Genomic DNA, 13,099 nt, shown 5'->3' with positions numbered 1-13,099 from the left:
TGCATTCGCATTTACATAAATGTTTTATAACAACAAATCCCGTCAATTTGAAATTATTTTTTAACTGTCTCATTATTTTCACTCGAATTTTTTATACATCTTACAAACCCACGTCAAAACTAGAACATTTTTTATCATTATTTAGAAATTTTCCAATATATCTTGCATAGGCTATATCAAATATTTTTCAATAATTTTCAATATATTTTATTTTAACATTTCTAATGTAATTTAAACGTATTACTGATTTTTCTTTAGATATTTTCAAACATTAAACCACGTAATCATTACAAAAAAACTATAAGCATGATTAATAACATGCATAAGTTATAAAGTAATTAATTACACAGACAATATGTTTCTAAATATTTTTTAATTTAATATGCTGTGTTATTTATGTTTTCATTTACTATTTTAAGTGTAAATATCAAGATTTAAAAAAATATTTAATCAATGGGCATAAGAAATTATATAAAATTAATCTATCAATATATGTAAACTGTTTTTTAAAGCAATATTAATGAAATTTAATATCAACTCTTTTAAAAATTTTATTAAATTTAGATCTAAATTTAATTTGATATTTAATTTCCACTAGAAAATGCAGCATAGAAACTATTTCTTAGCTAAGTTTAACATATCTAAATTTTTAAATAAATCTTTAATTGCATATCTCTGTATTTCAATGTTTTATGTTAAAATGCTTTTCAATTTTATACTGATAATCTATTTATAAAAATACAACTCTTTAAAGCTCTAAAATCTCAATTATTATTTGTACAATGACAAACACCCAAAAAACTTTCTGTTAGTAAAAAAAATTTATTTTTTATTTCAGGAACAAGATTTTCGATTCAAATTAAGCATATAAAAAAGAAGGCAAAGAACATTAACCCTATGCTTCTCAAATAAGAACCTTAGTTGAAATCTTTAATGAAAAGTTCAGTACAAATTTTGACCTTGCTTGCATGAAACTTTAATATGAATAAATTAGAATATTTTTGAAAATCTGATCTGTATACAAATTTCGTAAAAGTTGTTCTTAAAAATGACTCCTAGTTTATCATTTTTTGTTTACTTTTTGTTTTTTTTTTTTATAATTAGCAGTTGCGCGACAGGATGCTTCTGTCGCCGAGGAGTCAGTAGCCTTAAACAGAAAGAAAGGGTTGGTAGAACCATGAACTTACCACATCTATAGATCTTAGTCAAACGGTCAGTCTGAGGGTGAAGGACGTTGTTTACCCAATGATAGTCCACTGATTTTAATAAAATTGCCATGCCTAATCTCTATGCCTTAATTATGTTCACTTCAGGAAAGATAAAAAGTTCTTGTATAGTTTTTTCACCTTGACTACGATCCTATAGCTATGAACAAGTTTTGAATTTAAGCTTGGAAATCATTTGATTTAGCTTCGTTTTAATTACCACTTTGCAATTAATTATATTAACTTAATAATTTAAATTTATAATCCCTTTTCTCTTTCAAAACTAGTATAAGTTTGATTAAAAGTATGCATATGCTAGAATATAAATGAATTAATTACGTGGACAATATGTTTTCAAGTATTTTAAACAGGGACATATGACTAGTAGGATATTATTTATGTTTTCATTGACAAATTCGTGTATTAAATTAAAACCATAATTCAACTGAAAATAAACGAAAATAGTTTTGTTGCTTTGTTGAAAAGTTCATTACTCAACACGTAAAAAACTCATTCTTTCTAAACTTCGAATGATAAATAGTTTTTAATTATTTTTCTTTAACTAAAAACCCTTAAGCCTGTAAACAAGTTATAGATAAGGCTACGGTTTGATTGATATTCAAGTTTTATTTCGAATTGATTAACATAAGCTTTTCATTAGCATTGTATAGAAAAAAAAGAATAGGTTGATTATTAAGTACGCAAAAGTCTACCAGTAAAAACTCAATATATGAAAGGCAATTTAACGCTCAATTCTTTCGGTAAATCGATTTAGTTTTACATACGATAATTTATCTTATCTCATGTAATTTATATATTTTATAATTTAATTTTATCGATATTTTAATATAATCAGAACACACCATTTATAAAAAAGCAGGAAGACTATGGACAATTTATTTTAAAATAACTATTTTGTTTCATTAAATAAATACAGTAAGTCGTAACTACTACACCACAAGATGATAAAGATCCGGACTGTGAAACTTCTGAGGATGAAAATACTTCAACTAAAGAAACAGATATCGGTGATGACAATAAAAATAAAGAAACAACAGAAAAAAATGAAGGAGAATCAACTAAAAGTATGGACGAAATAAATACAACTGAAAAAACTGGAATGGATACTACTACTTCAGCTTCAGGGAAAGAAACTAGTTCAGATTCTACTGACAAAGATTCTGAATCCTCTGAATCATCAAATGATTCAGATTCAATTGAATGTACAAAAGCAGGATTCTTCAGAAATCCAAATAATTGTAGCAAATTTTATAGATGCGTTGATTACGAAGGAAATGGCAAATCTTTTAGAATTTTTCATTTTGAATGCTCAAAAGAACTTGTTTTTGATGAAAAGTTAAGTGTTTGCACTTGGCCTGATCAAGCACAACCCCCGTGTAAATTAAAAGATTCTGAGAGAAAAAAAGACGAAACGGAAACAAAGGATGAGGAATCAGAGAGAGATGATGGAATGGACACTGGAAAAGATACCACAAAAGATGGGGAATCAGAGAGAGATGATGGAATGGACACTGGAAAAGATACCACAAAAGATGGTGACAAAGTCTCTACAGATGAAACAGCTACTAAACCAAGTTCTGAAGATAATGATAAAAGCACAGAGAAAGATGGCGATAATATTTCTACGGAAAAAACAAAAACAACCGATGATGAGAACAACATTCAAGATGACCATCCTGACAAATCGGACAAAAGTTCAGAATCAAGTACAGAAACTGCCAACGATTCTTCTACCAATGCTGAGACCAATGAAATAGACGATTCAATGGGAGATTCTAAGAATAAATCATCATCAGAAATCTGTACAGAAGAAGGTTATTTTAGAAATCCAGAAGATTGCAGAAAATTTTACAGATGTGTTGNATTACATTACTGTAATTAATTAAATTATAAAAATTAACGAAAAAAATGTACATCATTACCCACGGGCATCCGCAGAAAATTTTCCAATGGGGCAAAACTTGGAGGCAAATAATTATATCAATAAATTATTTCATTATTTAATTTTTGGGGTTTTTATTAATAAGTAGATTATAAAATACAGTATTACATTAATACAAATAGACAGACAAAAGTGTCCCATGACACGAGGATGGTACAGTACACCTATCTCAATCACTTTACGATTATATTTGTGGAAATTTTTACTCGATCTCAGGAAATAAGTGTCCCTTTTGTCCCCCTCTGCGGACGTCCATATCATTGTTGAGTTTAATTCAATAATTGAAACTTCCCGTATCTATTAGGATTATACAGTTTTGGAAATATGGATAGTACAGTAATTGAAGTTAATTTATTCTAATGCTTCTTCAGTGTTAACCAATTATAGGAAATTTTATAATTTAATATAGCAACTGTGGTGATTGATATAACGATGGATACATCAGATTACTTTTAAATTTGATTGTTCATATAGAATTTGACGGAAAAGAAGTTCATGTGAATTAAATCCTTTTCTAATGAAGTGGTAGTTTTAAACGCAAGTTTCAGACTAGATACAGATAAAAGTTGGATTTTAGATTATAACATTTATCTTGGTTCAGTAGTCGGAATCCAGCACTAAGCTAGAATCATAGAAACTTGTAGGATCTCAAGTATCGTATAATACTGGCTTTATATTATAAACTCAAATAAACATATAATCTAAAATTGCTACTGTTTCCGTATGAAAAAATTAAAATGTGATAGTCTGTCCTGAACGCTATGAAATACAGTTCTCCTGATAGAAAGATCATTTCATTTGACCAAGGTAGCAATATTGTTACAAATGGAGAGAGATTAAATTAATGTTTAAAATTACTGTCAGATAATTAAGCGCTACGAAAGAAGAGACAACCATTGGTGATATTATCTCTAAAACGTGGTTTTAAAACAAATGAAACTTAAATGTGAAGTATTATCAATGAATCTTATTGTATTATTAATTTTATAAACTTTCGATTATTCTATGGTGATGAAATAAATAGTAAAACTACAATGGAAACTGTTCAATGTTCCTTGTATTCTAATGTTTCAAAAGTTGAATCCAAGAAATAGTAACGCAGAGTGCACTGATTTAAAGTGACTGAGTAATCATATTTAATTCTTTCTTTTAAAACCACATTGTATTTTCTAGTATAGTAGCTCTTCGTTGTATCACCCTTGTCGTAAGACAAACCAAATGAGCGATATATCAGATGGAGATATATTTTCGATGTTCGTGCCGACTTGCTGTTTTTTGGGTTTGTACTTCATATAATGGTAATTTAAAAGCTATGAATTGGAATCAGGTATAACATTTCTTTACATGGAATCAGTATAACTTCAATGTAAACTAATTTTTTTTAATTGTTCGCTAAAGCGTTTCTATATTTGGAAGACAAAAAATAAGCGCGATATATTCAAATGAGCGATATGACGAGGGTTACTATATTTTTGCGTTGAGGCGTGATAGCAGATATGAGTTTGCATTCTAATGAGCAATACAAAACTTACAATAATTTATTCATACAACCACATTATAATCTTTGGCACTTCCTTTGACAATAAACGTTTCAAACTTTCATCTTCTTATCATTTGTCACTTATGTGCCGCAAATAACACTGACAACATTTATATTTAATATTTTTTATATTGTTTTGTTTTTTTTTATTTTAATACACAAAAATAAAAGAATATTTAAAATTACAGCAGCAGTTGTTATTTTGGATATTTCTGACATAGCAGTTTACAATAAATCAAATTTATCTCTTAAATTTCATTTTATAGTGAACCTGTTTCAACTATTTATAATTTTAAAAATTTTATAGTTATATTCATGTGGTACCCATATATTTTGTGATATTTTATAAAAATTATATATCCAACTATATATTCAAAACAATTTAGTCTATTTTATTCTCTAAGCTTCTCAAATTCTTTTTTACAATATATATTCTATGTGTTTTTAAAATTTTTATATGAATTGTGTATTATTTACGTATCTACATATTTAACAATGAAATATGTTAAATAATAACTATAAAATTATATTACTTAATGAAATTATTTATTTTTCAGGTTCCCTTCAAAATGGATAAATGGAACTTAGTTATTTGCATTATTTTTCATCTATGCATTTTAATCTATGGTCATAAATGTATGTATTCTCATTTATTTATTAATTTGTTTAAAGTAATATAATTATAATTACTAAATTCAATAATAATAATAATAATATTGTATAATAGAAATGTATGAATTCATTTTCAAACATTTTTGATATGTCGTAACAAAATGCATGAAAGTTTGTAATTTTTAAAAGAAAACTTTTGCTTTTTAATGAAAGCATTTCTTACAAATTTATACCGATATAATTGTTTTTTCTCGAAAAATTATACAGTACTGTATATGTTGCCAGTTTAATTTTATTTAAATTATCTATATTATTATTAGTGAAGGAGTAGATTCTATCTCTATACCTAGCACAAAATCCCATCACCCATATTTATGTATTTATATTACTAGACACAAGAATACAAGAATATCAAAATATCATTACTCTTGAGCGAATTTCGAAACAATAAGTTGATATTTTCCATCAATAATATTTAAACATACATTGACTTTTTATTTGATTCGTATCCATGTATCAGTTCTTCAATATATAAGCGTATGCATGGTAATTTTGTATTCTATAAAAAGTGAATATTGTTATTTTTTATAGAAGAGAAAAAAATCATTTCTAAATTTTAGATAATAGTAATATTTTGACTGTTTAGAAATAAATACGCATTTATAATATTTGTAAATATATTTCGATAGATAATATTGAAGCATTATTCACTAATATACATAATAAAAGAAAATATACAGAACCATCATCTTGGTTGTCATCTTGTATTTACCACAGAAACTAGTCTTAAAGATAGGAAAAAAGTTATTAAGTATTTTTTTTTGTGGTCAGAAAAAGACATTTAAAAAAAAGTCATCATCGATATATTATACGTACATTATTTTTAATGAATTACTATTTATAGTTTAATTTTTGTTTGCTATTTTAATTTTTGAAACAATTCATGGTTGTTATTCTGAAAAATTAAAAACTAACCTTAAAAATGAATTACACATATTATGTAATAGTTAATTTTATAAAATGAACCTTTAAAATTTATACAGATGAATCTGTTTAATAATTTTAGCTTACAAATACCTTCTGCTACTATGCCTATTTCATAATATAAACTAGCCATCGATAACAGAATTATAAATATAACCTACTAACGGTTTTTCATAAAATTGATATAAGTTTATATATCGACATATTCTATCTGTATCGAGATAATTACAGATAATTTTAAAATGATATCAAGTATTATAGAAAATTGACCCACCAAAAAATTTATAAAAATATAATTTTCTAAATTGCATACTAAGATAAATATTACCTTATAAAGTTTTTATTGCATATATTATTATACCGTTGAAATATTAATTTCATTTATACCAGTTTACCGAAAACTTCGTTAATTTCCACATCTGAATCAAATAAAACTATTTGAAAAAACTCATTATGGCATTTAATATTTTAAATATTAAAAGTTAAAACTTACCAAGTTAAAAATTAAGTTTGTCTAAACTAAACTAAATTCATGAACTTTCGTTAGTTGGAATTGAATACCAAACTTATCGAATATCGACGACAATCTAATATACAGTAAGTTCAATATAATCTAAGTTATGTCAAGTTTTATTTCTGTAAAGGAGTAACCATCCCACGATCTAACCTTGAACGTAACGTCCATTTATTTCTAGCTATAATTAAAAATAAACGTCATATTTTAATACTTACTAATTATACTCAATTCCCATAAATTTGTTTATGTAATAAATTTTAACTTGAATCTACCTACGCAAATATAGATAAAAATAGTGATTAACGTATACTGATATTTATAGCTAATTATATTTAAGTCGCTAGAACTGGTTTGATTTTCGATGATTAATGCTGTCATATTAAAGAAATGTTTTTATTGATTATAAGTTAAGAATTTTTAATAAATATTAATTACTTTTTTAGCGAGAAGATATCAACATGGATTTCGATGTCGTCAAGTAGGTTTATTCAGCCACCCAACAAACTGTGGAAAATTTTTTAGATGCACAATTAAAGAAGGCAAAAGACGTCATTACGCTCTCCTTACTCTTTCTTGTCCTCCAAGTCTTGTGTATAATGAAAGGACTAAATCATGTTCAATAGTTCCTGTTTCACCTAGTTGTTTGGTGAAAGAGCATTCCAATTCAACGCGACCTTTTCATCGTCATTCTCTTTCAAGTAATAAATATAACTGTATTAAAGAAGGAATTTTTCCTCATCCGACAGACTGTAAAAAGTTTTACAGGTGTGCTGATTACGATGGAAAAGGAAAATCGTTAACGGCATTTGAATATTCATGTCCAGAAGGTTTGTTATTTAATAAAGAAATAGATACTTGTGACTGGCCAGACTTTTCTCCACCTTGTGATGATTCCTTGTCAGACAAGCAGCCATTTATAATACAAACCGAGAAGAAGGGCATAACAAAAACTTCAAAATTGAAAAAAGGCAACGAAAAAAAGTATTCGTTAAAATGTAAAAAAAGCGGATTTTTTAGAGATCCTGATGATTGCCGAAAATTTTATCGTTGTGTCAGTTATTCTGAATCTGGGAAAAAGTTTCATATTTATAATTTTAAATGCCCAAAAAGTCTCGTTTTTGATGAGAGATTAAGTACTTGTAATTGGCCAAGTAAAAATATATCTTGCAATATTAATATTGACGACGATGACGAAGATAAAGAAATGCCGAAAGAAATAGTAAAAATTACAAGAAGACCAACGTTACCGAAGTCGACACCATCTCCGAAAGAAGAAGAAACGTATCCATGTGTAAAAGAAGGATTTTTCAGGCATCCAGAAAATTGTTCAAGATTTTTTAGATGTATAAAACGAGCGAAACATTTTAAAAGTTATTCATTTTCGTGTCAAAATAATTTAGTTTTTGACGAACGCATTTCGAGCTGTAATTGGCCTGAAAAAAGTCCTGCGTGTTTTGATAACTTTGTTGTAATTTCAAAGCCACCAAAACATATAATAACAAATCCAAATTTATTTCACGATCAGAAAAGAGCAGAAAGACATCCACGATCATTATCTCTTCGAGAATCTCCTCCTATCTTCCCGTACTTATCAGCTGTGTACTATGAAAATTCTCAGAGATCAATGAAAGGAATTTTTGTTGCTAAGCATGGTTCAGACTCAGATTTAAAATGTGAAAAAGAAGGAATATTCAAACATCCAAAATTTTGTCATGAATTTTATGTTTGTTCTGATTTTGATAATACAAAAACAAATTATAAGATTTTTGAATTTGTATGTCCAAATGATATGGTTTATGACGAAGAACTGGACGATTGTGTTGAACCTCCTCCGGATTCTCCTTGTGCCCATCACAAAGAAAAGTGTAAACATGATGGAAGTGAAACAAACGACACAACGGATTCGGAATCAGATAAAGAGAAAGATACAACTGATTCTTCTGAAGATAAAGACAAAAACACTAAATCTCCTGACGATTCAGATTTGGCAACCGATTCACCAAAAGACGATGAAAGTTCAGAAAAACCCACAAAAGAAAATGAAAATTCAGAAAAACCCGCAGAAGAAGATGAAAGTTCAGAACAACCTTCAAAAGATGATGATAGTTCGTCTTCAAAGAACAAGACTGCTCCAATAAAATGCAAAAAGAGTGGCTTTTTCAGACATCCTGATGATTGCAATAGATTTTATAGATGTGTTGATTATAATAATGACAGCAAAAGTTTTGTAATATATGAATTTAGATGTGGTGAAAATTTAGTTTTTGACGAAGTCAATTCAGTTTGTAATTGGCCAAGTGCTGTTCCAGAATGTAGCTCAGGAAGCGGTAAACCTTCCTCTAAGGATGATTCAGGTACATCAGATGGTGATACAACAAATGATGATACAGGAGAACAGACTGAAACAACTCCAGGAACTAGTGAAGAAAATACTTCAGAAAGTAGCAAAGACATTCCAGGTAGTGAAGGAGACAATACTTCAGAAAGTAGCGAAAGCACCTCAAGTAGTGAAGGAGACAACACATCAGAAAGTAGTGAAAGCACTCCAAGTGGTGAAGGAGACAATACTTCAGAAAGTGAAGTAACAAAAGACCCAGATAGTGATTGTGAAGATAAAGAAACCACTACAGAGGACCCTGGAAAAAATGCAGGTGACAAAAGTAATGATGACAAGGATGATGATAATACTTCAACTCCGAAAGCAGATGAAGAAACCAAAACAACCACAGAAACAGACGATGAAAATAGAGTAAGTACTCCGAAAATGGATGAGAGTACTGATAAATCGAAATCAGACAATAACGATACAGATGCAGCAGAATGTAAAAAATCAGGCTACTTCAGAAATCCCAAAAACTGTAGTAAATTTTATAGATGTGTTGATCATAGCGGAGATGGAAAGGCTTTCAAGATATATCATTTTGACTGTCCATCAGGTCTGGTTTTTGATGAAGTGTTAAGTGTTTGCAATTGGCCTGATCAAGCTCAACCACCCTGCAAAGGGAATACGACTGATTCTGATAGTGATGATCCAGCTGGTGGAAAGGATGAGCCAAGTGATGGAAAGGATGAGCCAAGTGATGGAAAGGATGAGCCAAGTGATGGAAAGGATGAGCCAAGTGATGGAAAGGATGGGCCAAGTAATGGAAAAGATGAGCCAAGTGATGGAAAAGATGAGCCAAGTGATGGAAAAGATAAGCCAAGTGATGGAAAGGATAAGCCAAGTGATGGAAAGGATGATTCAAGTGGAGATGAATCTGCAACTAAAACTACTACACCACAAGATGATAAAGATCCGGACTGTGAAACTTCTGAGGATGAAAATACTTCAACTAAAGAAACAGATATCGGTGATGACAATAAAAATAAAGAAACAACAGAAAAAAATGAAGGAGAATCAACTAAAAGTATGGACGAAATAAATACAACTGAAAAAACTGGAATGGATACTACTACTTCAGCTTCAGGGAAAGAAACTAGTTCAGATTCTACTGACAAAGATTCTGAATCCTCTGAATCATCAAATGATTCAGATTCAATTGAATGTACAAAAGCAGGATTCTTCAGAAATCCAAATAATTGTAGCAAATTTTATAGATGCGTTGATTACGAAGGAAATGGCAAATCTTTTAGAATTTTTCATTTTGAATGCTCAAAAGAACTTGTTTTTGATGAAAAGTTAAGTGTTTGCACTTGGCCTGATCAAGCACAACCCCCATGTAAATTAAAAGATTCTGAGAGAAAAAAAGACGAAACGGAAACAAAAGATGGGGAATCAGAGAGAGATGATGGAATGGACACTGGAAAAGATACCACAAAAGATGGTGACAAAGTCTCTACAGATGAAACAGCTACTAAACCAAGTTCTGAAGATAATGATAAAAGCACAGAGAAAGATGGCGATAATATTTCTACGGAAAAAACAAAAACAACCGATGATGAGAACAACATTCAAGATGACCATCCTGACAAATCGGACAAAAGTTCAGAATCAAGTACAGAAACTGCCAACGATTCTTCTACCAATGCTGAGACCAATGAAATAGACGATTCAATGGGAGATTCTAAGAATAAATCATCATCAGAAATCTGTACAGAAGAAGGTTATTTTAGAAATCCAGAAGATTGCAGAAAATTTTACAGATGTGTTGATTACGAAGGAAACGGAACTTCATTTACTATATTTCATTTCGATTGTCCTGAAAATACGGCATTTGATGATATACTTGATGTTTGCGTTTGGCCTGAACAAGCAAGACCTCCCTGTGATTCATCAGGGGATGGAAAGGCTAAAAACGAAACAATGGATGAAAGAGGAGATAAAACCACTAAAGATCCTGCAGCGGAAGAAGGATCCACAGATGAGAGTACCGAGAAAAGTGGAACGTCAGATGAAGAAAGTGACAAAGTCACTAAAGAATCTCCAGACAAACGAACCACTACACAAAGCACAAATGAAAATGAAAATAAAGAAACAACAGATAAAGGTTCTGAGGATGGTTCTGCAACGACAGAAGGTGACCAAGATGTGACAGATGATTCAAATCAAACTGACAATTCTTCGGATTCCTCAAATTTATGCAAAGAGTCTGGTTATTTTAGACATCCTGAAGACTGCAACAAATTTTATCGATGTGTTGATTATTCTGGAAACGGAACATCATTTAAAATATTTCATTTCAAATGCCCCGAAAATACGGTGTTTGATGATGTTTTAGACGTATGTGTCTGGCCAGAACAAGCTCAGCCACCCTGTGACACAGATTCTTCTGGTAAAAGTGATAATGATACATCATCTGAAAAACAAGAAACTCCATCTGATTCGAGCGATACAACAAAAGCTGACTCTACTTCTACAATTACATCTACAGAAGAAAGTATGGAATCAAGCTCTACAGATGATAAAGGAACAGAAAGTACTTCAACCGAAAAATCTGTAACCGAGGATTCAAGCTCTTCTACAACACCAAAGAAAAAGAAACCCTGTCCCGATAAAAGTAAAACGAAAACTACTGCAAAGCAAACTACCACAACAGAATCAAGTAAAAATGAAGGATCTGAGAAAGAAAATGAAAATACTTCAAACGAAAACTCAGAAGTAAAATCTAAGGATTGTAGCAAAGCAGGATTTTTCAGAAATCCAGATGACTGTAACAAATTTTATAGGTGTGTTGACAATGGTGATAAATCATTTAGAGTTTATAATTTTAACTGTCCAGAAAATACCGTATTCGATGAAGAAAAGGACGTTTGCGTTTGGCCAGGACAAGAAAGTCCACCATGCGGAGGTAAGAATGAAAATTCAGAAGAAAATAATATAATTCCAGACGGATCAGAAAGATAGTTTATAGGTTAGTTTATTATTATTAAATGAAATGGCATTGGACTCAATTGTTAATGGTTAAATAAATAATCACGAAATTGAAGTATTAAAGAAACGTGAATTTTGTTTACACTGAAAATAATAGATTAGTGAATATAAAAATAAATTCAATTAATATTCTGTAAACATTTTCTAATGTGATATATGTCAACTATCGAAATTGTGTGCACAAACCCTATTTCTGTTATCTATTTATTTTATTAAATGACTTGGAATAAGGAGGAATAGGATGGAAATGGTTACTGTGGGTACAAACCTCTTTGTAATATTTTGTAATAAAATATTTTTTTCAATAAATGTCAATTTTATAAAAAAATTATACATTGTTTTAATTTTTATTCATTTTTATTCAAATCAAGGAAATTATCTTCTTAACGTATATAGAAAAATAAATAAATAAAGTTCGGTTTTTTATTAAAAAAAAGTTCAAAAATAAACATTTATTCAATTTTAAATATTATATTTACAAATATTAAAACTGATTTCTTGTATATAGAATTTCTGAGTCTAGACTTTTTCTGTTTACCTAAAAAATGTTACGAATAGTATAGCCAAAAACATCTATTATTTATGCATAATGAACCACGTTGTTGTCTACTCGTAATTGGACTGTAAATGCAAGAGTTAATCGATTGTAAGAGGAGTTTCTGTTTCGGAGAAGTGAAATTAAGTATGAAAAAATGCTTCAAGCAATTGAGGAAATACAATATGACGAAAAATGTAAATATTAATATATATCAGATACAAATAAAGTGAAATTTTAACATAATGTAATATGAAGTTTCGAATGCAAGAGTATAGTACAATGTAAAACTTTAACCAGAAAGTAAAAACAGAGAGAGAGAGAATCATCGAAATATTCATATTTACTCATTTTACTAAAATTAAAAGTTAT

The 13,099-nt window shown here is 29.3% G+C and overlaps 1 protein-coding gene across 1 annotated transcript; it reads left to right on the top strand.

Moving 5' to 3' along the window:
• Window positions 1-2,166: 2,166 nt before the first annotated feature.
• LOC111620853 (dentin sialophosphoprotein-like) lies at window positions 2,167-12,455 on the top strand. The gene is made up of 3 exons (XM_023362853.1): window positions 2,167-3,084; window positions 5,266-5,344; window positions 7,265-12,455. Exons 1-3 carry the CDS (start codon window positions 2,293-2,295, stop codon window positions 12,163-12,165), a joined length of 5,772 nt encoding a protein of 1,923 aa, XP_023218621.1. The 5' UTR covers window positions 2,167-2,292; the 3' UTR covers window positions 12,166-12,455.
• Window positions 12,456-13,099: the final 644 nt, after the last annotated feature.

The sequence above is a fragment of the Centruroides sculpturatus genome, unplaced genomic scaffold, assembly GCF_000671375.1.
Source record: "Centruroides sculpturatus isolate CEXI.00-Female unplaced genomic scaffold, Cexi_2.0 scaffold240, whole genome shotgun sequence".
NCBI lineage: Eukaryota > Metazoa > Arthropoda > Arachnida > Scorpiones > Buthidae > Centruroides > Centruroides sculpturatus.
The sequence above is the reverse complement of the archived record's forward strand: the minus strand, read 5'-3'. Positions and strand labels throughout refer to the sequence as shown.

Excerpts from the sequence above, each read along its gene's own strand:
- LOC111620853 (XM_023362853.1), top strand. The coding sequence starts at position 2,293 with ATGGACGAAATAAATACAACTGAAAAAACTGGAATGGATACTACTACT. Across the intron at positions 5,345-7,264 it reads TTTAATCTATGGTCATAAAT|CGAGAAGATATCAACATGGA; the intron begins GTATGTATTCTC and ends TTACTTTTTTAG.